This window comes from Coregonus lavaretus, assembly GCF_964263955.1.
Source record: "Coregonus lavaretus genome assembly, chromosome: 28".
Taxonomy (NCBI): domain Eukaryota; kingdom Metazoa; phylum Chordata; class Actinopteri; order Salmoniformes; family Salmonidae; genus Coregonus; species Coregonus lavaretus.
In genome coordinates, this window is record NC_140015.1 from 22,241,725 (window position 1) to 22,268,424 (window position 26,700).

The window sequence follows — 26,700 nt, forward strand, 5'->3', positions numbered from 1 at the left end:
ACACACCATTACACACATAACCAAGATCAAATACCGTATACACATACACACTGTCACCGGGGCCATCAGGGGTGTAGGCTATGTTATGTGGATGTGGTCATGCAGATAGTATTACAACACACATAGCTAGGGAGATGATGGCAGATGTTTCTATCAGCACCTGGTGCTGCCTGCCGTATCCAAGGACACATAGTATTTGGTGAAAACAGACAGTCATTCTGCTCTGGGAATACAGAGTAAACTAGAGGACCGGAGGCTGTTACAATCAAATGGGACTTTATGGTCTGTGGAGATAAAGGCTTTTCACACAAACTGTGGTCCTTAAAGGCCTACAAATCAATTCATGTTGCATAACAAAAACACATCATGACAAAATGTTTGTAGGCTAGTTCCTGATCTATTTCCCAAGTGGTGTCTTATAGAGCTCTATACCTACACACACAGTCCTTTCATCTTATAGAGCTCTATACCTACACACACAGTCCTTTCATCTTATAGAGCTCTATACCTACACACACAGTCCTTTCATCTTATAGAGCTCTATACCTACACACACAGTCCTTTCATCTTATAGAGCTCTATACCTACACACACAGTCCTTTCATCTTATAGAGCTCTATACCTACACACACAGTCCTTTCATCTTATAGAGCTCTATACCTACACACACAGTCCTTTCATCTTATAGAGCTCTATACCTACACACACAGTCCTTTCATCTTATAGAGCTCTATACCTACACACACAGTCCTTTCATCTTATAGAGCTCTATACCTACACACACAGTCCTTTCATCTTATAGAGCTCTATACCTACACACACAGTCCTTTCATCTTATAGAGCTCTATACCTACACACACAGTCCTTTCATCTTATAGAGCTCTATACCTACACACACAGTCCTTTCATCTTATAGAGCTCTATACCTACACACACAGTCCTTTCATCTTATAGAGCTCTATACCTACACACACAGTCCTTTCATCTTATAGAGCTCTATACCTACACACACAGTCCTTTCATCATGTAGAGCTCTATACCTACACACACAGTCCTTTCATCTTATAGAGCTCTATACCTACACACACAGTCCTTTCATCTTATAGAGCTCTATACCTACACACACAGTCCTTTCATCATGTAGAGCTCTATACCTACACACACAGTCCTTTCATCTTATAGAGCTCTATACCTACACACACAGTCCTTTCATCATGTAGAGCTCTATACCTACACACACAGTCCTTTCATCTTATAGAGCTCTATACCTACACACACAGTCCTTTCATCTTATAGAGCTCTATACCTACACACACAGTCCTTTCATCATGTAGAGCTCTATACCTACACACACAGTCCTTTCATCTTATAGAGCTCTATACCTACACACACAGTCCTTTCATCTTATAGAGCTCTATACCTACACACACAGTCCTTTCATCATGTAGAGCTCTATACCTACACACACAGTCCTTTCATCTTATAGAGCTCTATACCTACACACACAGTCCTTTCATCTTATAGAGCTCTATACCTACACACACAGTCCTTTCATCTTATAGAGCTCTATACCTACACACACAGTCCTTTCATCTTATAGAGCTCTATACCTACACACACAGTCCTTTCATCTTATAGAGCTCTATACCTACACACACAGTCCTTTCATCTTATAGAGCTCTATACCTACACACACAGTCCTTTCATCTTATAGAGCTCTATACCTACACACACAGTCCTTTCATCTTATAGAGCTCTATACCTACACACACAGTCCTTTCATCTTATAGAGCTCTATACCTACACACACAGTCCTTTCATCTTATAGAGCTCTATACCTACACACACAGTCCTTTCATCTTATAGAGCTCTATACCTACACACACAGTCCTTTCATCTTATAGAGCTCTATACCTACACACACAGTCCTTTCATCATGTAGATGTATTGTTAGACAGTGACAACATCCCCTTACATCACTCTACACATCTGGCCTGCTGGTAAGACAGGGGGGTAGTGCTGAGCAATTAACCAAACTTCAGTTCTTTTTCTGTTTTGAAACAACTAATTGACCAACATCGGTTCAATTATTTGAATTCCATTTCGTTCGTTTTTTTTCTTTGCGCTCAATGCGCAGTTTCTCTAGAGATAAATCAGATCAAGGCCGAACTGTGCGATGTAGTAGGGAGTTGTAGTTTCCAACAGGCCAATATTCTAAATAGTTTAGCGCAGAAAACCTGGTAATTAACTACAATGACCATAATCCATTGCATGCCTCCTTGTCCGGTCTGTGTGGTGCATACACAGAGAGGGAGAGAAGAGACAGAAGAACACGCGATTGAGGGATAGAGAGCAGTTGCGTGAGGTCTCTCTACCTGAAAATACATTATCTAAGTGATTGATAGTTGGTATTCAGCAGTCATAACAGTATGCCTTATTTACTTTGAAGAACTATTAAAATAGTGATTTTGTCAGACAGCATAGGCAGCAGTTCTATAGAGATGAGATGACTTGGAATGAAATAATAAAGTTATAAAATAAAACAAATGTAAATATACACATCTGAAATATTTTATTCAAGTAATGTGAATAAATGATGGTTAAAAGATGATAAGCAGTAATGGGCAGTCACTACCATCATGGGACTTTTATTAATTGTTTTATTCTGTGTTGTTACAGCGAAAACCATGACATTTTTTAAATAATCGAACCGAAACTGAACCGACCTCAAAAAGCACTTATCACTTATCGCTCAGCACTACAGGGGGTGAGGTGAGGGGGGGTGATGTTGGTAACAAAGACAAGGTCCCTAATCCCCCCTAAACCTGATCACCCCGGATCCCCCCCCCCCCCCCCCCCATCATTACCCCCTCAATCCCTACAAATCCAATCCTCCTCATCCTGCCTCGTGCTTCTCTCTCCCTTTTATCCCTCTCCAATCCAATCACACCAACATCCCTCTCCTCTCCCTGCTTGCTCCGTACCCCCTCAATCCCTTAAATGCCTGTACCACCAAACACCACCCATCCTACTCTATCCCTGCCATGTCACATCTGTTTTGGGGCTATGGCTGTGATTTGCTGACAGTTTTGTTTACTGTTTAAGACTTAAGTGGACTGACCAAACATGACCACACACATCTAAATCTCAGATAAGTCACCCACAGTAACCCAGTGTCAGTGTAAGCCTTGTGGACAGACACACCATACATTAAACCCAATCCAGCGGAATGGGGATATTTGTTGACAGTGCATAACGATTGCTGTGTGTAGTGTCATGCCTGTTGTGTGTGTGTGTGTGTGTGTGTGTGTGTGTCTGTCTGTCTGTCTCAGTATGTGTGTGTTGTGTGTTGTGTGTTGTGTGTGTGTACTGACCACATCATAGTGTCCGTACTGTGCGGCCAGGTGCAGGGGGATGTGTCCATCCTGTGAGACCCCATTGACTCCAGCTCCGGCCCTCAGCAGCGTAAGAACAGAGTCAGCCTTGCCCTGCCACGCTGCATAGTGGAGCGGACGCATACCTGCAGGAGGCAGCACACAGGACATCTCTGGTCATATACAGTACACATATAAACACACACAATAGAGACAGACAGGCAGTGAGTGACAGACAGAAGTACCGGTAGATATTTTTGGGTTATCCATATGAAAGCTGATATTAAATCACAAGACAATGTGTGCCACAGATGGAACTAATAGAATGTACCAGCTGATATACAGTAGAATCACAAGACAATGTGTTCCACAGATAGAGTGGCTTGCAAAGGTATTCACCCCCCCTTGGCATTTTTCCTATTTTGTTGCCTACAACCTGGAATTAAAATGGATTTTTGGGGGGTTTGTATAATTTGATTTACATAACATGCCTACCAATTTGAAGATGCAAAACATATTTTTTTGTGAAACAAACAAGAAATAAGACAAAAAAAACAGAAAACTTGAGCGTGCATAACTATTCACCCCCCCAAAGTCAATACTTTGTAGAGCCACCTTTTGCAGCAATTACAGCTGCAAGTCTCTTGTGGTATGTCTCTATAAGCTTGGCACATCTAGCCACTGGGATTTTTGCCCATTCTTCAAGGCAAAACTGCTCCAGCTCCTTCAAGTTGGATGGGTTCCACTGGTGTACAGCAATCTTTAAGTCATACCACAGATTCTCAATTGGATTGAGGTCTGGGCTTTGACATTTAAATGTTTCCCCTTAAACCACTCAAGTGTTGCTTTAGCAGTATGCTTAGGGTCATTGTCCTGCTGGAAAGTGAACCTCCCTCCCAGTCTCAAATCTCTGGAAGACTGAAACAGGTTTCCCTCAAGAATTTCCCTGTATTTAGCGCCATCCATCATTCCTTCAATTCTGACCAGTTTCTCAGTCCCTGCTGATGAAAAACATCCCCACAGCATGATGCAGCCACCACCATGCTTCACTGTGGGGATGATGTTCTCGGGGTGATGAGAGGTGTTGGGTTTGCGCCAGACATAGCGTTTTCCTTGATGGCCAAAAAGCTCAATTTTAGTCTCATCTGACCAGAGTACCTTCTTCCATATGTTTGGGGAGTCTCCCACATGCCTTTTGGCGAACACCAAACGTGTTTGCTTCTTTTTTTCTTTAAGCAATGGCTTTTTTTCTGGCCACTCTTCTGTAAAGCCCAGCTCTGTGGAGTGTACGGCTAAAAGTGGTCCTACGGACAGATACTCCAATCTCCGCTGTGGAGCTTTGCAGCTCCTTCAGGGTTATCTTTGGTCTCTTTGTTGCCTCTCGGATTAATGCCCTCCTTGCCTGAGCCGTGAGTTTTGGTGGGCGGCCCTCTCTTGGCAGGTTTGTTGTGGTGCCATATTCTTTCAATTTTTTAATAATGGATTTAAATGGTGCTCCGTGGGATGTTCAAAGTTTCAGATATTTTTTTATAACCCAACCCTGATCGGTACTTCTCCACAACTTTGTCCCTGACCTATTTGGAGAGCTCCTTGGTCTTCATGGTGCCGCTTGCTTGGTGGTGCCCCTTGCTTAGTGGTGTTGCCGACTCTGGGGCCTTTCAGAACAGGTGTATATATACTGAGATCATGTGACAGATCATGTGACACTTAGATTGCACACAGGTGGACTTTATTTAACTAATTATGTGACTTCTGAAGGTAATTGGTTACACCAGATCTTATTAAGGGGCTTCATAGCAAAGGGGGTTTATACATATGCACGCACCACTTTTCCATTATTTTATTTTTTGAATCTTTTGAAACAATTATTTGTATTTTTTTATTTCACTTCACCAATTTGGACTAATGTCCATTACATGAAATCCAAATAAAAATCAATTTAAATTACAGGTTGTAATGCAAAAAAACAGGAACAACGCCAAGGGGGATGAATACTTTTGCAAGGCACTGTAGAACAATGTGTGAGTCACTAATAAAAACATCACAGATAATATTCATTAAAGGCGAGTCTGTTTGTACTGAGGCACATGTTGCTAACTGGTCTGAGATCTGGATGTACCAGCTAACATGGAATCTCAAGACAATGTGTGCCACTGATAGAAAACATCAGAGATAATATCTGTGCTGACTGAGATGATCTCACTGAGACCTGTGTTAGCTGTTTTGCTAGCTGATCTGAGAGCAGTGATAGTGCTCTGTCTCTCACGGAGGCCTGTGTTAGCTGTTTTGCTAGCTGATCTGAGAGCAGTGATAGTGCTATGTCTTTCACTGAGGCCTGTGGTTAGCTGTTTTGCTAGCTGATCTGAGAGCAGTGCTATGTCTTTCACTGAGGCCTGTGGTTAGCTGTTTTGCTAGCTGATCTGAGAGCAGGTGATAGATAGTGCTGTGTGTCTCACCGTTCCTGTCCTTGATGTCCACAGTGGCCTGAGCCTCCAGCAGCACAGACAGCAGGTCTGTAGTTCCGGTCAGAGCAGCATGGTGGAGGGCTGAGAACCTGAGGACAACAACACACAGAAAGATGACAGAGGGATATAGTACAGAGGCTCAAAGACAATGGAGAAGAGGAGATGGGAAGGTGACGTTTGGAGAGATATAGTTCAGTACAGACATAGTATAGTTGAGTGAAAGACACAATGGAGAGGGCATTGGGATTGTTTGGCAATGGGGATGCTTAGAGGCCAATGGCATTGCTTGTGTCTTTCACCAGTAAACAACCCACCACCGACACCCACCCAGACAGACACAGAGAGAGAGAGACAGTACTCTTCCATCAGCCAATAACAGACCACAGCCCTGGGCTGTTAGTCACACACTCATCCTCTCACTGGTGAGGATTCAATTAAAAGTCTGCATGTGATCTGATCGTAAAGTGAATGGAAAACACATCTTCAATATGTAGAAAGAGGCCACAACATAAAGCAAAGCCAGGCCCAGCCAGAACCCTGCTCTGGGCTGTGGGCTGAGGGCTGTGTTATTGGGCAGGCCTGTACTGTAGTGTAGAAGCCAGCCAGCCAGTAGTCTAGGATTCACTAGACACCAGGAGACATGAATAACAGGAAAGATAATGGAGCTGGAGGCTTTGGCTCAATCAAGACCAGACTCCCTCTATCCTCATCCACACAGTCTCTCACCCTCCTCCCCTTCTCTCTCGGTGTTGTTCAGCTTTATCTGTTTTGGGGAGAAAGGGGGTAGAAAATAAAAGCCCCCAAACTGTGGGAGGGAGGATTTGCCATCCCCACATCATGTTTTATGAGTGCCATGATGTGTGTGTGTGTCGGGGCATGCCAACACACAGTGTGGCCTTCAGAGGTGACTCAGCTCAGCGGGGAAGAAGGACTCAACTCATTAGGCTGGTGAGTAACAGTCCTGCCTCCAGCACCACCGTCGAGTCCAAACACCACAGATATAAATCTCCCCTCTCACACAGACACACACACACACACGCAGGTCCAGGCCGTAGCCACAGCCTGCAGCCACCACCGTCCACATGGAAAGGAGAGAGGGAGGAAGCTGCCAGTCAGAACATAATATACTGTACATGTGGTTACAGCACCTAACCATAAATAACCAGACCAGAGACACGAGAGACGGTCTGTACTATAGAGATACGGTCTGTACTATAGAGAGACAGTCTGTACTATAGAGAGACGGTCTGTACTATAGAGAGACGGTCTGTACTAAAGAGAGACGGTCTGTACTATAGAGAGACGGTCTGTACTATAGAGAGACAGTCTGTACTATAGAGAGACGGTCTGTACTATAGAGAGACGGTATGTACTAAAGAGAGACGGTCTGTACTATAGAGAGACGGTCTGTACTATAGAGAGACAGTCTGTACTATAGAGAGACGGTCTGTACTATAGAGAGGGTCTGTACTAGAGATACGGTCTGTACTATAGAGATACGGTCTGTACTATAGAGATACGGTCTGTACTATAGAGAGACGGTCTGTACTATAGAGATACAGTCTGTACTATAGAGAGATGGTCTGTACTATAGAGAGACGGTCTGTACTATAGAGAGATGGTCTGTACTATAGAGAGACGGTCTGTACTATAGAGAGATGGTCTGTACTATTGAGAGACGGTCTGTACTATAGAGAGACGGTCTGTACTATAGAGAGACGGTCTGTACTATAGAGAGACGGTCTGTACTATAGAGAGACAGTCTGTACTATAGAGAGACGGTCTGTACTATAGCTCTACAGGGTGTTTTGGAATAAGTAGTGCCTCAGTGGGCATGTAGCATTTCCTATCTCTCTACCAGAGGGAGTTGTGTACTATGAAGGGAGGCTGGGGGGTTCTGCTGTGTCTGGGTACAGTAACAGAGTAATGGCATATAATGAGGGAGAGAGGGAGGGGGGAAGGAGAGAGAGATAGAAGAGGTAGAGGATGAGAGAGTCTAATCCATCTGTACAATCCAGCAGCCTGACTGAGAGGTGATAGAAAATAATCTGACATTAAAAATGTATGTGTGAGGAGCATCTGTGCAAACAGCCTAGTTATCAGGACTGTTTCTAAAATCTAAATAAACAATGTCTGTCTATTGGTGGATAGGAAACAAGTTCGCTCCAGTCCAAAGTCTATAGAGGGACCTCAGAGTAAAGACAAAGGCCTAATGTAAAGACTGAGGTATCTTAGACATATGACAACGTAAACAGAAAGGTATCAAGTTTGATAATGCGATACTAAATATGGCTAACCTGGAGGCTTCTTAATTAATTTAATAGAGTATCATAGACTGATCTTACCATTATGTCAGCATATTATAATGGAGTTACTGTAAGCTGTACTCTATGGCTTCCTTACACAAAGAGAGTCTGAAGAAAGAGCAGAAGTAGGGGAGACTAGACATACAGGGAATTAAATTGATATTTTGCATGAATAAAACCAGCTGCTGGGGCCCAGACTAGGGATGAGCACAAGTGTTGTCACGATACAATAATTTTTACTTTGATACCGATACCAGGTTTAGTATCGCGATACTCGATACCAAGCCAAAAAAAGCAGGTAGAATGTGATTTTTCCCAGTTTGTTCAGGTTTATGCTCGCAAAAATTACGCTTTTTAAAAGACAGAAAAACAACTAAATTGTACAATGCTTAAACCACATCAGGGGATGACCTTTGAAGTCTAGGAAAAATCTAAGACATTTCCATTTTTTAGTGTAGATACCCTTTAATTCAAGTGCACACACTTAGCACTGTTGTTTGGTTAGTAGTGTTTCTGTAGCACATGTGTGATGGAGTTCGCAAAACAATTGGCCACTGAATTGATGCAAATAATAATGATTCTGCCAGGTAGGCACAGGCTACTTTGTAGTTAACTTTTTATTGAGAAGGTTTTTGGGAAAAGCTTTCCATCTAGCCGAAGACTGTTATCATTAACATCCATAATGGTTACACAAAGTGAGACATAAGCGCACCGCACACAGACAGGGGCATTCCTGTGTCGCTGCCTCTTCAGAAAATTGCAGGGAATACGAATCACTGATGCATTCTGTTCATTGGTAATGATAAACGAATTAATAAATGTTCTAATAAGTTCAATACATTTAGTTAATTTCCAAATGTGAGACACATTTGATGGAAATTTGAGTACCGAACCGTTTTTCATTTTGTAGTATCGAGTACAGAAGTGTCGGTGTACCGTGCACCGCGTCCCAAATCACTTGATTTCCTAAGAGCTTCTGCAAACACTTCACACCTCTGTGAGAGTCACACACCAAGCAGAGCGTACACACACACACCAAGCAGAGCGTACACACACACACTCTCTTTCATGAACCTTCAGTTGAGATCCCTCTAAACCTAGATGAAACCCCTTTGACGTTGGTCTCATTAGGCCTGCCTTAGGGCCACTTAACCCAGTGAATCCTGCCTCTATCCTCTGAGGTAAAGCTCTGTTCCCTACCCTAATGCAGCAGGGTCTATTTAGGGCCACGGGGTGGGGATGTATTAAGTCACTCAGGGGCCAGGGGCTTTACACAGGGCCCAGCCTTGAAACAGGGACGTCATAAGAGGGAGAGAGGGAGGTGAGAGGCCGGAGGTACACAATCCCTCCTCTGTCCTTCCCTTCAATTCTCTTTCCTGTTCTCCCCCTGGCAGGACGTGAGAGTCCAGAAGAGAGAAAGGCCCTTGAAAAGGTTCTGTGTTCAAAGCACCCAGGTCTCTCCCTCCCTCTCTCCCTCCCTCCCTCTCTCTCTCTCTCTCTCTCTCTCTCCCTCCCTCTCTCCCTCCCTCTCCCTCCCTCCCTCCCTCTCTCCCTCCCTCTCCCTCCCTCCCTCTCTCCCTCCCTCCCTCCCTCCCTCTCTCCCTCTCTCTCTCTCTCCCTCCCTCCCTCTCCCTCTCTCTCAAAGAGAACAAGGACACCACTGACCTCATCGCTCTGGCTCATCACTCCAATGAGAGAAAGAGAGAGAGGGAGAGACAGATAAAGAAAGGATGAGAGAGGAGGGAGATATTTATGGAGGGAGATGGAGAGAGTCTGACCTGTCTCCAATCAGGCCCCTCAGTACCGGGTTGGAGTGCTGTCATCCCTGCAGACTGGAATGCACTGGGGTAGTAGAGCGGCATGTAGCTTAGTGGGTAAGAGCGTTGTGCCAGTAACCGAAAGGTCGCTGGTTCTAATCCCTGAGCCGACTACGTGAAAAATCTGTCGATGTGCCCTTAAGCAAGGCACTTAACCCTAATTGCTCGTGTAAGTCGCTCTGGATAAGAGCGTCTGCTAAATGACTAAAATGTAAATGTAGTATATCACCCACCTCAAACAAACGCACTCACGCATACACACAAAGACACAAAGACACACACACAGGCTCACACAGACAGACACACATGCTCACACAAACACACTTACACACGCTCACACACAAGCAAGCAAACACACACGTGCACACACACACACAAAGACGCACACACAAACACACACTACTCCACACTGCTCCCCAGCCAGGCCAGGGACAGTGAGAGAGAGGGAGAGTTACAGCCTCTCAGAGCCACATCACCATCCTGTCAAATGACATTCCTGCTGATAGTGTCACATTCCCCAAGGTGACCTGGTCAGTCTAGTATCTGACTGGATGACTGGCTGTCTGACTGGGAGGTCAGAGGCCAATAACTTCCTTCCAGTCTGGGCTGTGTGCTAATCGTTTCAGCAAACAGTGACCTGGCCATGGTCATCAAGGGACAGCATCAATGCAGGTGGGCCTTAGAGCTCTGTGTAGTATAGTAGTAGAGTCATAGCTGATGTCTCTCTAAATGAAATGGCTCAGAAACATGGAAACCAAGACATCACTTTTAGCTACATTTCAATGGTGAGGTCTTCTTTGGAATCTTTCCCATGTCCCTTTTAGCAGTCAATGGATTTTGTATGACAGTACAGGCCGTCTGAATGAGAACATTTACAGGGAGTTTTTACGAGCGCAGGTTCAGGCACGCTGTTTCAATCTCTTAAATATGCAGTCTTTCAAACACACACACAACCGTCTTCCTCCCACAGGGAGCTGTGCTGACATACACTTCTAACATGGCATGGATGTCAGCTTCTATGGTAGTTTGGAAACAGAGCAGGCTTTCTGTCCAGCTCTCAGAGGGAGAGTTAGTAGTGTATAGTCCTCTCCTGCCAGGGTTGGTTCTTTCCCTCCATTGCTTCAGATGACAGGGGTGTGTTGACGGGTCCTGGCAGTACTGCCCTCTGTGGACGCACACAGGCCAGTCCCCCACACACTGGCACAGCCATTCAGCCCAGGCCATTCCAGTGCTGCTCTCCATGGAAACTGCACCCCAAACACAGACCAAAAGCTGGAAAAGTTAACGGAGACTCAAATACTAATTTGTCTCACAGGGATGCAGAAAATAGACCCTTTTACATATTACAGCACCAGTGTTTGTTCAGCATGCCTTTCTCTGACACACACACACACACACACACTCACAGGCCTACGATCTATTTCTCTCATGCACGCCTGCGCACATACACACACACGGAGAGAGGGAAAATAAAGTCTATGGAAATGATATGAATGGGTGCCAAGCACACACTCTCACGACACACACACCTTAATAACACAGTTGTGTGAGCTGAGTTTATTAGGCACACCACCCGCTCACGAAAATGGTTAGCTCCTACAGACAGTGAGTCACGTGGCCGCTTGCTATATAAAGCAGGCAGACAGGCAACGAGGCATTCAGTTACTGTTCGATTGAACGTTTGAATGGGCAAAATGAGTGACCTAAGCGACTTTGAGCGTGGTACGATCGTCGGTCCTAGGCGCGCCGGTTCCAGTATCTCAGAAACGGCTGGCCTCCTGGGCTTTTCACACACGACAGTGTCTAGGGTTTACAGAAAATGGTGCGACAAACAAAAAACATCCATTCAGTGGCAGTGGGCGAAAACAGCTTGTTGATGAGAGGTCGAAGGAGAATGGCAAGAATCGTGCAAGCCAACAGGCGGGCCACAAACAGGCAAATAGCGGCGCAGTACAACAGTGGTGTGCAGAATGGCATCTCAAAACGCACAACTCGTCGGTCCTCGTCACGGATGGGCTATTGCAACAGATGACCACAGAGGGTTCCACTCCTATCAGCTAAAAACAAGAAGAAGCGGCTCCAGTGGGCACGCGATCACCAACACTGGACAATTGAAGAGTGGAAAAACGTTGCCTGGTCCGACGAATCCCGATTCCTGTTGCGTCATGCTGATGGCACAGTCCGGATTTAGTATAAACAGTATGAGTCCATGGCCCCATCCTGCCTGGTGTCAAAGGTACAGGGTGGTGGCAGTGATGTAGAGAATGTTAGATCCCTTGATACCAATTGAACAGGCTGTTCTGGAGGTAAAGGGGGGTCCAACCCGGTACTAGATGTGTGAACCTAATAAACTGCCCACTGAGTGTACAGTGCCGTTGGAAAGTATTCAGACCCCTTGACTTCTTTCACATTTTGGTACGTTACAGCCTTATTCTAAAATTGATTAAATAAAACAATACACACAATACCCCAAAATGAGAAAGTGAAAACAGGTTTTTAGAAATGTTTGCAAATGTATTACAAATAAAAAAAACAGAAACACCTTATTTACATAAGTATTCAGACCCTTTGCTATGAGACTCGAAATTGAGCTCAGGTGCATCCTGTTCCCATTGATCATCCTTGAGATGTTTCTACAACTTGATTGGAGTCCACCTGTGGTAAATTATATTGATTGGACATGATTTGGAAAGGCACACACCTGTCTATATAAGGTCCCACAGTTGACAGTGCAAGTCTGAGCAAAAACCAAGCCATGAGGCAGAAGGAATTTTCCGTAGAGCTCCGAGACAGGATTGTGTCGAGGCACAGATCTGGGAAAGGGTACCAATACATTTCTGCAGCATTGAAGGTCCCCAAGAACACAGTGACCTCCATCAATCTTAAATGGAAGACGTTTGGAACCACCAAGACTCTTCCTAGAGCTGGCCGCCCGGACAAACTGAGCAATCGGGGGAGAAGGGCTTTGTCAGGGAGGTGACCAAGAACCCGATGGTCACTCTGACAGAGCTCTAGTGTTCCTCTGTGGAGATGGGAGAACCTTCCAGAAGGACAACCATCTCTGCAGCACTCCACCAATCAGGCCTTTTATGGTAGAGTGGCCAGACGGAAGACACTCCTCAGTAAAAGGCACATAACAGCCCGCTTGGAGTTTGCACCTAAAGGACTCTCAGACCATGAGAAACAAGATTCTCTGATCTGATGAAACCAAGATTGAACTCTTTGGCCTGAATGCCAAGCGTCACATCTGGAGGAAACCTGGCACCATCCCTACGGTGAAGCACGGTGATGGCAGCATCATGCTGTGGGGATGTTTTTTCAGCAGCAGGGACTGGGAGACTTGTCAGGTTGGAGGCAACGATGAACGGTGCAAAGTACAGAGAGATCCTTGATGAAAACCTGCTCCAGAGCGCTCAGGACCTCAGACTGGGGCGAAGGTTCACCTTCCAACAGGAGAACGACCCTAAGCACATAGCCAAGACAACTCAGGAGTGGCTTTGGGACAAGTCTCTGAATGTCCTTGAGTGGCCCAGCCAGAGCCCGGACTTGAACCCGATTGAAAATAGCTGTGTAGCAACGCTCCCCATCCAACCTGACAGAGCTTGAGAGGATTTGCAGAGAAGAATGGGAGAAACTCCCCAAATACAGGTGTGCCAAACTTGTAGCGTCATACCCAAGAAGACTCGAGGCTGTAATCGCTTCCAAAGGTGCTTCAACAAAGTACTGAGTAAAGGGTCTAAATACTTATGCAAATGTGATATTTCCATTTTTTATTTTTAATAAATTTGCAAAAATGATTTTTTTTAAACAGTTTTTGCTTTGTCATTATGGGGTATTGTGCATAAAAAAATACAAAATAAATTTAGAATAAGGCTGTAACGTAACAAAATGTGGAAAAAGTCAAGGGGTCTGAATACTTTCCGAATGCACTGTATATCAACCATGTCCACGCCTACAGTAGGGGATGAGTAAGAACCTTTCATCATCCTCTCATACAGGTCTTCACCTGAACAACATTCCTAGTATTACATACTAAAGAGCCCAGTGATATCCACCCTCACCCAAGACAGACTGAAAGTGTTCCATGATTGCCCAACAACAACAAAGTGTTCTAGAAAAACAAAAAGCCTACAATATACATGATACCGTACGGTCTACTAATGGAGACATGGAGCGCTAGACTAAGCTATAGGATATGAGACTGAGTTGTAGTGACAAGATGAGGGATCGGATTCCTGCAGCAGTATAGTCTGTGTTTAATGCTACAGAGCAAAGCAGTGCCAACAGCACTGATGAATAATGCAATACCTTTTCCTCCACTTGAAATTCCATGTCCCCACGGGGGCCATTAGAACCGAGCAGCACACACACACACACACAGCCTGAGCCACACACAGCAAGGCACAAATTAGCACTCTTCCGACATGCTAATGTTGAGCCCCACATACACTATACAATATATACAAAAGTATGTGCACCCCTTCAAATTAGTGGATTCTGCTATTTCAGCCACACCCGTTGCTGACAGGTGTATAAAATCGAGCACACAGCCATGCAATCTACATAGAAACATTGGCAGTAGAATGGCCTTACTGAAGAGCTCAGCGACTTTCAACGTGGCACCGTCTGTCCTCGGTTGCAACACTCACTGTTGAGCCCTGACCTCAACCCAATCGAACACCTTTGGGATGAATTGGAACGCAGACTGCGAGCCAGGCCTAATCACCCAACATCAGTGCCTGACTTCACTAATGCTCTTGTGGCTGAACGGAAGCAAGTCCCCGTAGTTCAGCGAGGTCATCTTCCAACATCTAGTGCAAAGCCTTCCCAGAAGAGTGGAGGCTGTTATAGCAGCAAAGGGGGGACCAACTCCATATTAATGCCCATGATTTTGGAATGAGATGTTCGACAAGCAGGTGTCCACATACTTTTGGTCATGTAGTGTATCATCATCATCATCAAGCCTCTAACTCTGTTTCCAGCCACGTTTTTCCTCTCTGGTGCACTAGTGTATAATTCCCGGATGCAGTAGCTGTCATCACTGCATTGAGTTGTGTGGCAGCTTTTGTAAACACTCCTATCTAATCGGTCACAGTCCCGCCCTCTACGCCAGACGAACCCCACCCCTGACCCCGGCCCCGCCTCTGAACCCCCTGCCCCCCCTGGCCCCCCCTGGCCCCTGAGAGCTGACAAAGAGAGACAACGGGGTTGGAGAAGATGCATAACAAGCAGTAAACCATGGCCAGAGCCTGGGGCCTGGGGGGGCCTGGGGCCAGATATATGGTGTGCCAATGTCTTGCTCTCTGGACCATTTTACAGCCCTCTCAGGGGCATGGCTTATCTAAAGGTCTCCCACTGTTGTCTTGTCTCTTCTCTCCACTTGTGTTACTCTGTTTATTTAGGCTGAATGAGGGGGCACCAGTCGTGTCTGTAGAGGGGGAAGGCTGTTTGGATGGATTTGGGAGACTGGGAGTATCCAGAGCTATAAGAGATAGTTATATTTGGATATCTCAGGTGTTCTAAGCCTAATGGACTCAATCTGAACTCAGAGAGTCTAACTGTAGAGTTTGCATGATCTACTTTTTGACTAGTTCATATTCTACAGGGGGCTGAGCAACTCTTTAAAAAAGCCATTCTGCACCAAGGGATCTCATCAATTTTATCAATGTGATATTCTGTCAGCTACTGAGAGCAATTGTGAAAATTTGTATGGCTCTAGCAGCCGACAAAAATATCTGCGATGAAAACACACCACCCTGTGAGAAGGGAAAAAGAGAAGAAACTGAGGAAACGGAGAAAGTGAGAACTTTCATATGGGATCCAAGTCCCTCCACAAAGAGAACAATAGATGAGGAGAAACTAGACCTATGCTAATAAGTGAGAAGGGAACATTTTTACAGTCAGCATTTCCACTGGCAGACAGGGTAACTTGGGGGTTAGTAGACTGTGGTGTGTCTGCTTTTGGGCAAGAAGCAGTAGTAAAAACAACATTTATATGAGCGTTTTCAGCAGTGACACCTCCGCTTCTCCTCCAGACACAATTACCAGTTAGTCTGCTTTGGCTGACTTAGCAGAAGGCCATGATTCAACCCAAGGCAAACTAACGCAGAGTGTTTATCACAAGCCAAAACAAGACGCACTGAGATTTAAAATCCCAGCACTTGTATCTAGAAGCTACACAGTGAAAATACTGTTTTACAGAAAGAGCAGCTTATTGGTAGGCCATCCTTTATTTCAGAGGTTGTCTGTCTGAGTTCTTTAGGACAGTGTTATTATCATCACACACTTACCCATCTCCATCCTGGTAGTTGACATTCAGTCTCTTCGTGGAGCCCAACAACTCTGCAAAAACACAAAACAGAAAATAAATCAACATACGCTCAGGATATTTTTAGAATAAACACTGTGCTACTGGTTAACCTAGAAACTATTCACTTAAGCCTGGAGGGAAGTGCCTTGCATGTTCAGTTCATGGTTTCTAGTACTATACTGGATTGGCTTGCTTTTTGGTTGTGCAAAATCTGGTGGATGAGCATTGTTTTACAATTATTAGTTCACTCATGATCATGTCTTTGCTTGTGAGCTCAAACCGTCTCAAAGTTCAACAAGATCATCTGTGGGAACCAACTCAGTCATTCTAAACGATTATAGAGCATCTGGTTCTGGAGAGGCTGAAGACCTGCAGGCCACAGGACTAAGAGAACCTGGTCCTGATACTCACCCTGATTGGAGGGCTATGGGTCAGGGTTCAGGGTTTAAGGAGAGAGCGACAGACAGTGGAGTGGAGACTCTAGCTAGCTCACCCACCAGGCCCCAAACCAGTGAGACCACTATCCCAAACAAACTGTCCCTCATAGATCTATCCCTTTCTCTCCTCTAGAGGCAGTTCATTAGCCTCTGACCCCAGGCTGACCTCTGTGGCCAGGTCAGGAGACAATACACTGTTCAGAGAACAGAGGGAGGGGAGGAGACCTTGTTGTGTCCTTTGATCTTCTCCTACAGATGCCTCTCCATCAGCCTAGTGCAGCTTTGGAAGAAACAATGTTGTCACTCGCCCCCACAGGGACTCATATGGTGCTTTTCCATCTGGAGTTACCACCACACCAGGGTGCTGCCAGTGTTTTATGTTAATGTAAGCTCTAGTTATTCTGTTTCCATCTGGAGTTTGACACTAAAGACGTGTGGCGAGCAGAATCAACAACCTATGCATCATTTAAGAAGACTGTTGCTTTGTGAGAAGGTGTTAAAGTTCACAGTTAGCCATTGCTATGTAAATTCCAGCTGAAAAGTACCCAGGGCTTTACCATGGCTCCAAGTCAGAGCAGTTCTGCCGGAGCCATGGCCTAGTGAGACACGGGTGCCGGCCCACGTAGATGGAAAAAGAAAAGTCTGAGCCTTTTGGGTAAAACACTGGGTAAATCCTCATTGGAAATGTGCCAATAGTCACTACAGTCGCTATGGGCAACGTCAAGACCTGTCAACTAAACTGATGGAGACATCTACTGCCCTCCCAAGACGTGATCGACCAATGGCAGGGTCGTTCCCTTGTGTATCTCACTGGCCCTGCTGACACCCCAGGTCTCTTTGACATCTTTCATACAGCAATTTCTCCAAACATAAGCACAGACTCACCAGTTGCATGTGATAAGGAGGAGAGCATTCTTATCAACTCTGTGAATTCCAAACAAAGTCTGTGCTTTGTAGAGTCATGCAGCTCATGCCCTGCATTCAATCAGCATGTCATTGGGATGCCACAGTCATCGTCCATGAGCTGAAAATAGTCACTCATTTCACAGCAAGGTCATTGAGACTATGAATCATCCCAACCAGCGGCAGACACAGTAGTCATCATACAGTTTAATGTCAGACACTAAGCTTTTGTCATCTGCTGTAATAGTAATAGAGGTCTGTGAGGCAGCGCTCCATCCATGTCAGCTGGTCATAAAATAGAGTCTGCACTTGTGTTCTAGTCTCCCATGGTGTCTGTGAAGGTGGGTCAGCCGCTGTGAGGGTCACTGTTTGCTATGAGTTCAGCGAGGTCAAAGGGCAGGCCACAGGGGGTTAACACAGAACCGAGTGGGAAAGAAGTCCCAGACACTGGAAACACCCACGGTGTGGAGACATGGCGACAGCCCCAGTCTTACTACTGATCATTATGTCTGAGCAGGAGGCGAGCAAGGCCAAGGTAGCCTCAACAGCCCCAAAACAAGTGCTTTGAAGTGAGCTTCTATTCCAGATATCTGCTCCACAGCCAGTTTCACCTTGGGGATCTCTGTGGCTCTTTGATTATGCCCTCAATTCCATAATTAATTAGATGTATTAAACATTGCTTGTCGCAGTCAAGTCATGGGAACACAATCCCCCCTCAAAAAAAGTTTTCAGAACACTTTGCTGGCCGTGTAACAAACACACACTGACATCAAACTCCTCTCTTGTGACTGACAGCACAGGCTGCCTGGCCTTCTCTTCACTACAGGAACCAGTCGCTGATGCTAAATATTGCAGCAAATTGCCCATTGAAGCTTTCATCTACTGCACATTTGTTAAAAGTTATTTTTAAGGTAGTTTATGGAGAGGGGGGAAAGCGTTGCCTGTTCGGTTACAACGTTTTGAGGACTCCATATCTTTTTTTAATTTAAGCTGAAAGTATAACGTACCATAGGTTTGGTGCCGCAAGAATGCTGGGCAAAAGGGAGATTTTGCTAAAGTCTGCACATTTGAGAATTCTGTCTTGGAACAAGTTCATGGATTCAAGTCGCAGCCTGTGCCTCTGGTGCGACTGGCAGAAACAGAATCTGTTGTAAAATCTCAGACTAAAATTAGACAACCACTGTGAGTATCAAAACTATGATTATATGTTCTTCCATAAAAGAGCAGGCAACGCCTCAGAAATCCATTTTGTTTCTGGGGCTCAAATGACTGCACTTAAGTCCAGGCAATAAACATACAAAAGTTCAGGTCATAATTTTCTTTCTGCACTCATTGTGGTGTAGAACAGAGACCAGGCCACCATTATCCATCCAAAATGTGAGGCAGGAACAGCTCTGTTATAGAAGAAAGAGCTTTCAAAAGTAGGCCTTGTCGAAAACTGCTCTGTGAAAAACGCCAGCAGTCCCATCCAACCATATTCCTGCCTTTTATGACTTCATGCCCGAGATTCAAGCTTTAAGTTGCAATAAAGAAACCCTGATAACTTTAAAGGACATTTTTAAAAACGCCACGTCTACATCTTCCAGATTAATTGTGAGTAAATCCATATGGCTGTTTTGTATGGTTTTTAATGGCTGCATGGCTGGTTTTGGTCCAACACTAAAATAAAATAAAATCACTACTATGGTATCCGCCTGTTGCAATAACAGGAGTTACTGTGACTGGCATCACTCAATTACATTTACATTTACATTTTAGTCATTTAGCAGACGCTCTTATCCAGGGCGACTTACAGTTAGTGAACACATATATATATATTTTTTTATACTGGCCCCCCGTGGGAATCGAACCCACAACCCTGGCATTGCAAACGCCATGCTCTATCAACTGAGCTACATCCCTGCCGGCCATTCCCTCCCCTACCCTGGACGACGCTGGGCCAATTGTGCGCCGCCCATGAGTCTCCCGGTCGCGGCCGGCTGCGACAGAGCCTGGATTCGAACCAGGCTCTCTAGTGGCACAGTTAGCACTGCGATGCAGTGCCTTAGACTACTGCGCCACTCAGGAGTACAATAAACCAGTAAATAAAGAGGACCACTGCCAAAATGATTATACATCCCTTCACCCCTCTGTTCACATATCTTTCATTGTTTTTGAGGATATATTATACTCAAATAGTAACAAATTAGATCTACTACAGTAGTGGTTTAACAGCTGGCCATCTTCCTCCTCGGTAGCTGCCCCTTAGGTGGATTCAGCTAATCAGCGAGGAAACATCTTGTTGGGATGATTAAAGGGCAGAAGAAAGCCCTTTCCTCCCCTCGCGTTATGGAGGCCTGATTGTTTAGTATCTGAGACAGAGTGTTTGATCCGACCGCACCATTTGAAGACTCAATTGTGTCACCGGAAACCCCGGGTCCACAATCAGGCTGGTGGATTCCAGCGACTTCACAGCTCTGCTGTGCTCCTCAGGCTCTCACAGGACTGGCACTGGAACACAGGAAGCTGCATGTAGTTTGGCTAAGGAAGGAACGGGACGGGACCTGCAGCGTCTTAGAGCCTCTTCACACCTACTACATTTTTCGTAAAAATACCGTCCGCTACACATATTACTCAACTGTAAACTTGCGTACTTGCTACGACTCCACCGCTACCTCGCCAAACAGTTGCCCCCCTTGAAGCAGGGCAGTGCAAACAGAATTGTCTCGTTGAGCCAACACTCCTACAGTATAAATGGTAATAGCAGAGCAATGTTTTTGAAACAGCTGAAATGTATAATGTTTGAGGCTCGTTTTATTGAGTTTTTACCTGGAATTGCAGTAACAGCCTGCTACATTCTAGGGATGAGTATGAGTAATTGAGTATTCCAACGGACGTCAAAACTCAATCTTTAACCAGAGATTATTATTTTTTTATACTGTAAAACTATTTGGTCAAAAAAAGTTATTGAAGACAATGTTATTTTGCTTTGACTCTAATGTTCAAATTGTACATGTGCATTTGCGGAACACAACAAAAAAGAAACCAAGCCAAGCATCACACATTTCTGCTCCCTAAATTCCCTTTACCCTCCTTGTTTCACTCACTCAATTGCGTTTGACCGCTCCCTCTACACACGCGTGCTGAGTGCACACACAAGCTCCTGTTAGGCCTACATGAATAAATGCCTATAAAAACGTATCTAACTGATGGGATACACAAGCTACATTCCTTTCCAAATGACGTCAGTTTTATCACAAATTCAAAATGGACTGGTTGACTGAAGTAGGGAAATATGTGTTCCAACAATGAGCTGCAGTTTTGGAAAGATTGTGTCCTGTCTATTTTCTGCTTAGGCTACTTTGCGAACTGCTAGTTCCATTTAGAATTGGTTAGCCTAGGCTATAACCCCCCTAAACATAGACAGTGAAAATATGTTAAAACATTAGTTTGATAAAGACAAAAAGCATATTTTCATCAGAATCATTAAGCCTAGGCCTACTCACCAAACAGATGTCATGGCCGTAATTCATCCCCATGCAATGTTCAATGTGGAATTGTTATTCTATTTAGAAAATTCCAGAAAACAGGCAGAATAAACTAAATAGAACGTCTGTATATCGAAAAGAAGACAGATTTTGGTTTGTAACCCTGACAAAATTGTATTTCAACTCGACAAATTTACCCCATTTTAAATGACCACTCTTTGAGAATAACTTTTCCAGACGCTAGATGCGCATCACTTTTTCATTTGGAAAAATATTCGGTTTTATTTTATTCTGTTGTATTACATCATGTTTTTTTTACTATAAAATAGTTGTGTCTTGACTGTGATAAGGGCTCTGGAAATAAGAGCATATTGTCTGATAAATTAAGAAAACAAGGCTATGCCATTGCACAGCCATATGAAGGACAACCATCCCTGCAGTACTCCACCAATTAGGCCTTTATAGAAGAGTGGCCAGACGGAAGCCACGCCTCAGTAAAAGGAACATGACAGCCCGCTTGGAGTTTGCCAAAAGGCACCTAAAGGACGCAGACCATGAGAAACAAGATTCTCTGGTCTGATGAAACCAAGATTGAACTCTTTGGCCTGAATGCCAAGTGTCACATCTGGAGGAAACCTGGCACCATCCCTACGGTGAAACATAGTGGTGGCAGCATCATGCTGTGGGGATGTTTTTCAGCGGCAGGGACTGGGAGACTAGTCAGGATCAAGGGAAAGATGAATGGAGAAAAGTATAGAGAGCTCCTTGATGAAAACCTGCCCCAGACTTGGGGGACGGTTCACCTTCCAACAGGACAACGACCCTAAGCACACAGCCAAGACAACACAGGAGTGGCTTCAGGACAAGTCTCTGAATGTCCTTGAGTGACCCAGCCAGAGCCCGGACCTGAAAATAGCAGTGCAGCGACGCTCCCCATCCAACCTAACAGAGCTTGAGAGGATCTGCAGAGAAGAATGGGAGAAACTCCCCAAATACAGGTGTGCCAAGCTTATAGCGTCATACCCAAGAAGACTCGATACTGTAATCGCTGCCAAAGGTGCTTCAACAAAGTTCTGAGTAAAAGGGTCTGAATACTTATGTAAATGTGATATTTCAGTTTTTTATTTTTTATAAATGTGTTAAAATGTCTAAAAACGTTTTGGTTTTGTCATTATGGGGTATTGTGTGTAGAGTGATGAGGGAAAACAACTATTTAATCCACTTTAGAATAAGGCTGTAACGTAACAAAATGTGGAAAAAATCAAGGGGTCTGAATACTTTCCGAAGGCACCGTATATGGGCCAATTTAGCAATTAGGATTTGTTATCTGTAATGGTTATGATAAATGCGCACATCTTTTTTTCCAGTGCAATATTGGGGGAGTACTCGAAAGAAAATCATGTGAGTACTCGAACAGTCAAAAAATGACAAATGCCCATCCCGGCTGCACTGAGCCACGTAAAACTATGGATGCCCATCTCAACAGACGAGAAAATAAACCCTTTAAAGGGTAGGTAGCATAAACGGAACCACACGTAACATATTTGCATTAGTATACGCATCGAAAGTCCCAATGTTAAGTTATACTTCACTTTTCTATTTTTAGAGTTATTACATCAGAATTCCAAAGAATGCCAAAGTCATGTCGGAAAATGTTTTTCTGAGGATGGGATGTAATATGGATTCCCCAGCCAGCCAGCCTATTCCCTATAATGTCAACTCCAACAGAAATAACATCAAATGAAACCAAATCGTTTGCACTCATTACTACTGGTTTCAATTACATTTTCAGGGAACTTACAAGCAAATACTTTATGATTTTGTTGTTACAAATCAACTTGCAAGTTTGCTAGCCAACTAGCCCGCTAACCTTAGCCCTACCAGCGTTACATTAGCACAGCTTGAGTCAGCTATTTGCTATCAACAGCTAAATTAAAGTAAACCAACGTTTTGGAAATGGATAACGCCATCTAACCAGTTATCAAATAATATTATCAAAGAATGTTAGCTATATGCAGTTATTTTTGCCAGCAAGATAGCCAGCCAGCGAACTATTTAGCCAACCACAAAGCCAGAGCCCAACAATTGGAGACCAGGTAGAACACAACAAAAACATAACCGCAGACCAAAAGCAAAGAGAGAGCAGAGACTTACAGATTGATGGCTGAGGCCCATCCGATGGTAAAACTTTTAATAGAGTGCAGGTTGAGTTAGCTACAAAAGCAAGGGGAGGCGGGCACTTCACCGGGCTGACGGAGAGTCAGTGAGGGAATTCCAATAGCTAGATTCCAGATGTCAGCTAGCGTGCTAGCACTAAGCCAAGATGGAACAAGTTACAAAACTCCTGTAGCCTACTTCATAGAGAACATGCCGAAAAGTTGACAAAACAAAAAGGAGAACATACGAGGCACTACAGATCAAGCAGGTATAATTTTCTCTTTTGTTTTGAACCCACACCAAGAAAGCACCAGAGCATGCCGTGCTAATGGGTTCCCACTAGATAACACAGCCAAAGTCTGAAGAGCATGAGGATGCTAACGTTAGCCGGCTTGAGCTAGCATACGAACTTGGTAGCACAGGGTAGATTCTCCATATGATGTTGAGAAAAAGTGCATTGTGGGTAGTTTAGAAGATATCTGGAAATAAGTTAATAAGTAATAACACAAAAACATAACTATATTTGTAGTTATAGGTAACCAGATCATGACTATAACTAAGTTTCTAAGTCTTTGACAACACTGTGTTGTTACTTTGGTGAGTAAAAACTCATCCTTCCTACCCTTTAATTGTCTGCCCATACATGCTTGTGAATTGTTGCATTATTCAAGAGTGAAATATGTTTTGGTTGCATTATTCAATAGTGTAATATGTTTAAGAATAAAAGTTAGTCACTGTTGAATAGTTTTTGCTTACTGGCTTGTGGCTACTGTGATATTTACGGTAAATTTGAGCTGCGGACCAAAAATGTCACGTTGCCAGCCACAACGAAAGGTACAGTAAAGCAAGGATGTAATGTGAACTGAAAAGCAGAATTATCTTTTCGCCACCCCGCTCCTCACTCTCCTTCATATCTCGTAGTGGGAATAGGGCCTTATCTGCTGAGTAAATGGGGACAGGAACAGTCACAGCGGAGTGCAGTTTCTTTTTTTTTTGCCTTATCTGAGCTCTGGAACAATGACAGGGTTGCACACAAAGGAGGCCGTTCCCCTGGCCAGTTCCCAGATCCCTGACGTTTTTAAACGGCACTGTGAGGCGTCAGAGTGGCTATTCCCCGCGTCTAGAGGCAGCGCTGCCAGAGTGGACCACAGCCACAAATTTCAACACAGATCGGTTTTATCTGTTTACTTAGCTTTCCTCAAATCAACAGTTACATGTGGAGAAAAGTCATCACACACTGCTAGGTCAGCTGGGTAAAGTTAGGTCCTCAGTTTGCCTGGTGGCTAGCCCTCTCTGGAGCTAGATATTGACCTTTATAGCATTTTGGCAGCAGGAGGCCCACACATTTATCAACACCTACCTGTTCCTGGTGCTAAGAACACCTGTGGAGCTGCACCTGCCTGGTTACATCATAGGAAGCAGTACTCTCACTGCTGTGTCTTGAGGCCCCTTGTGCTGCTGCTCACTCCTCACATCCACTTCCTGTCTGAACACCTGCCTCCATGCCAAAGAGCGGGAAAATCCCTCAGCAATCAGAGCCACAGTTTCAGGAACTCTCGCACTCAAACTATAAGGGGAAGTGCTGTCAGAGAGAGAGAGTATGGAGGGGAAAGTGAAGGCTGGGTGCTTCCTTCTGAGGTAAGCAAGCATTTTTTTTTTTAAATATGGTCATCACCCCTCCTCAGAAGTCTCCATGCCAGACTACCCCATATTACTTCAGTATACGCAGCTACACAGAGGAGTCCAAACTGTCTGGCCTTTAAGAACACAAGGTTAAGAACACATCAGAGGTAAGATAGGTGTGGCTGATTTTCCTCTCTCTTCATCTCGTGTCCATGACTGTTCTTTCTGCATGGTATTTTCCCACCGTGCACACTGTACTGGCATATGATAGGACCCCATTGCTGAAGACCACAGTGAAACGGCACACACTCATACTCGGCCGAGCAGAGACAAGCCCATCTCAGTTCACCTCCCGGGCCTCTGGTGGTCCACTTTGTGTATGTGTTGTTTTTCTCCGGGGAGGAATGTACCTCGTATTGTGAGGCAGTTTTCCAGTTCGCGCCATCACCTCCACCTCCTGGGGGTGGTGTTTGGGGGTGATCAGAGGGGGCCAGAGTTTTACTGGAGGCACCATGAGGAAGCACTGGCTGTGTGACCAGAAACCGGAGGTGTAAGAGTGTGTGAGTGACCTTAGGGGCGTTTCGTTGCAATCTGGCAGTGACACGGGGGGGGGGGGGGGGGGGGGGGCTCTCAGAAACAAAGCAGGGACTTGAGCTGGGCCCCTTCTACACTTCCTTTCCCAAGACCATTGTTCCAAAGAACGGGAGGCTTAGGCCATTGTGTGAGCCCCCTCCCAGGGGAGGGAGAAAGGGAGACCGAGGGATAGAGAGGGAGAGAGAGAGAGAGAGAGAGAGAGAGAGAGAGAGAGAGAGAGAGATAGAGAGGTCCCTAACCTTGCAAACCTTCTCTCTCCCTAAACTCTGTGTTCCTCCATCTCACCGACACTCCTCCTCCCTCTCTCTTTCGTTCTCTCTCTTCCTCCACCTCTCCCTTTTTTTCTGCACTCTATTTTCCCCTCGTTCCCCCGACTCTTCCTCTGATGATTAGAGTAATGCCTGAGAAGCAGGGAGTTCCTCCTGCTCCATTCACAACTCATTATGCAGCCTACACGCAAACCAGGACCACCTCTAGTACACAACAGAGGAACCAGACACAGACAACCAGCTTCTCACACAATCAAGTAACCAAACAACAATCCCCCCATTAAAGGAGTACAAATGCACTTTCATAAAAAGGGGAAAAACATTATTTAAGCAACTGAGCAATTACTTAGGTGAACATGTAGCCTCATTTGTGTCAATCCCTTCAAAAATGAATTCTGATCAGAGCAAGGGGACAAGGGCCCCCTCCTGCCCTAAGCAGTGCCCTACTGATCCAGACCTTTCACACACTTCAGCCTCTCCACAGAGGAATGTGTACGCTGCTGTACTGTAGCGTCTCACTGCCTGCCCACACCTGCTGCCCCACGCCCCCGAAGCTTTACTCACGCCACACTCTTATCAGGACACAAGAAAAGGCAGATAACACCGACATCAGACACGTAGCAGCGCAGATAAGAGCAAGATTGTTCTCTCCCCATCATATCTTGGCCTGTTCTCCTCTCCTGGCCCTCTAGGCTCCAACAAGCTATGTCCTAATGGCTGACAAGAATGTCAACATGCATGGTCTAATGCATGAGGCTGAATAGAGTTGAGGCTCCCAAGGTTTTCATTTGAGATGAAGTGGAGTGAAACCTGAGGCCCATGTGTTGTCTTCCCAGTCCGGCTCTGGCTCAGCCAGTGGGGAGTCTGGGGTTCGGAGCCTGGGCCAGCTTGGCACGGGGAGTAGCACCACGGTATGTAAATAAAAGAGCGCTGCAGATGGGCCTGGAGGAGTGTGTGGTCACACACAGACACGGCACG

At 45.0% G+C, this 26,700-nt stretch overlaps 1 protein-coding gene across 1 annotated transcript in view; it reads right to left on the minus strand.

The window, feature by feature from the left end:
* Positions 1-26,700, minus strand: part of LOC311103926 (caskin-2-like) — an 87,021-nt gene that overhangs the window by 22,727 nt on the left and 37,594 nt on the right. The window contains 3 exon segments of the mRNA XM_084145545.1: positions 3,375-3,520; positions 5,831-5,928; positions 16,253-16,304. Of these exon segments, the coding sequence (XP_084001671.1) occupies positions 3,375-3,520; positions 5,831-5,928; positions 16,253-16,304 (296 nt within the window).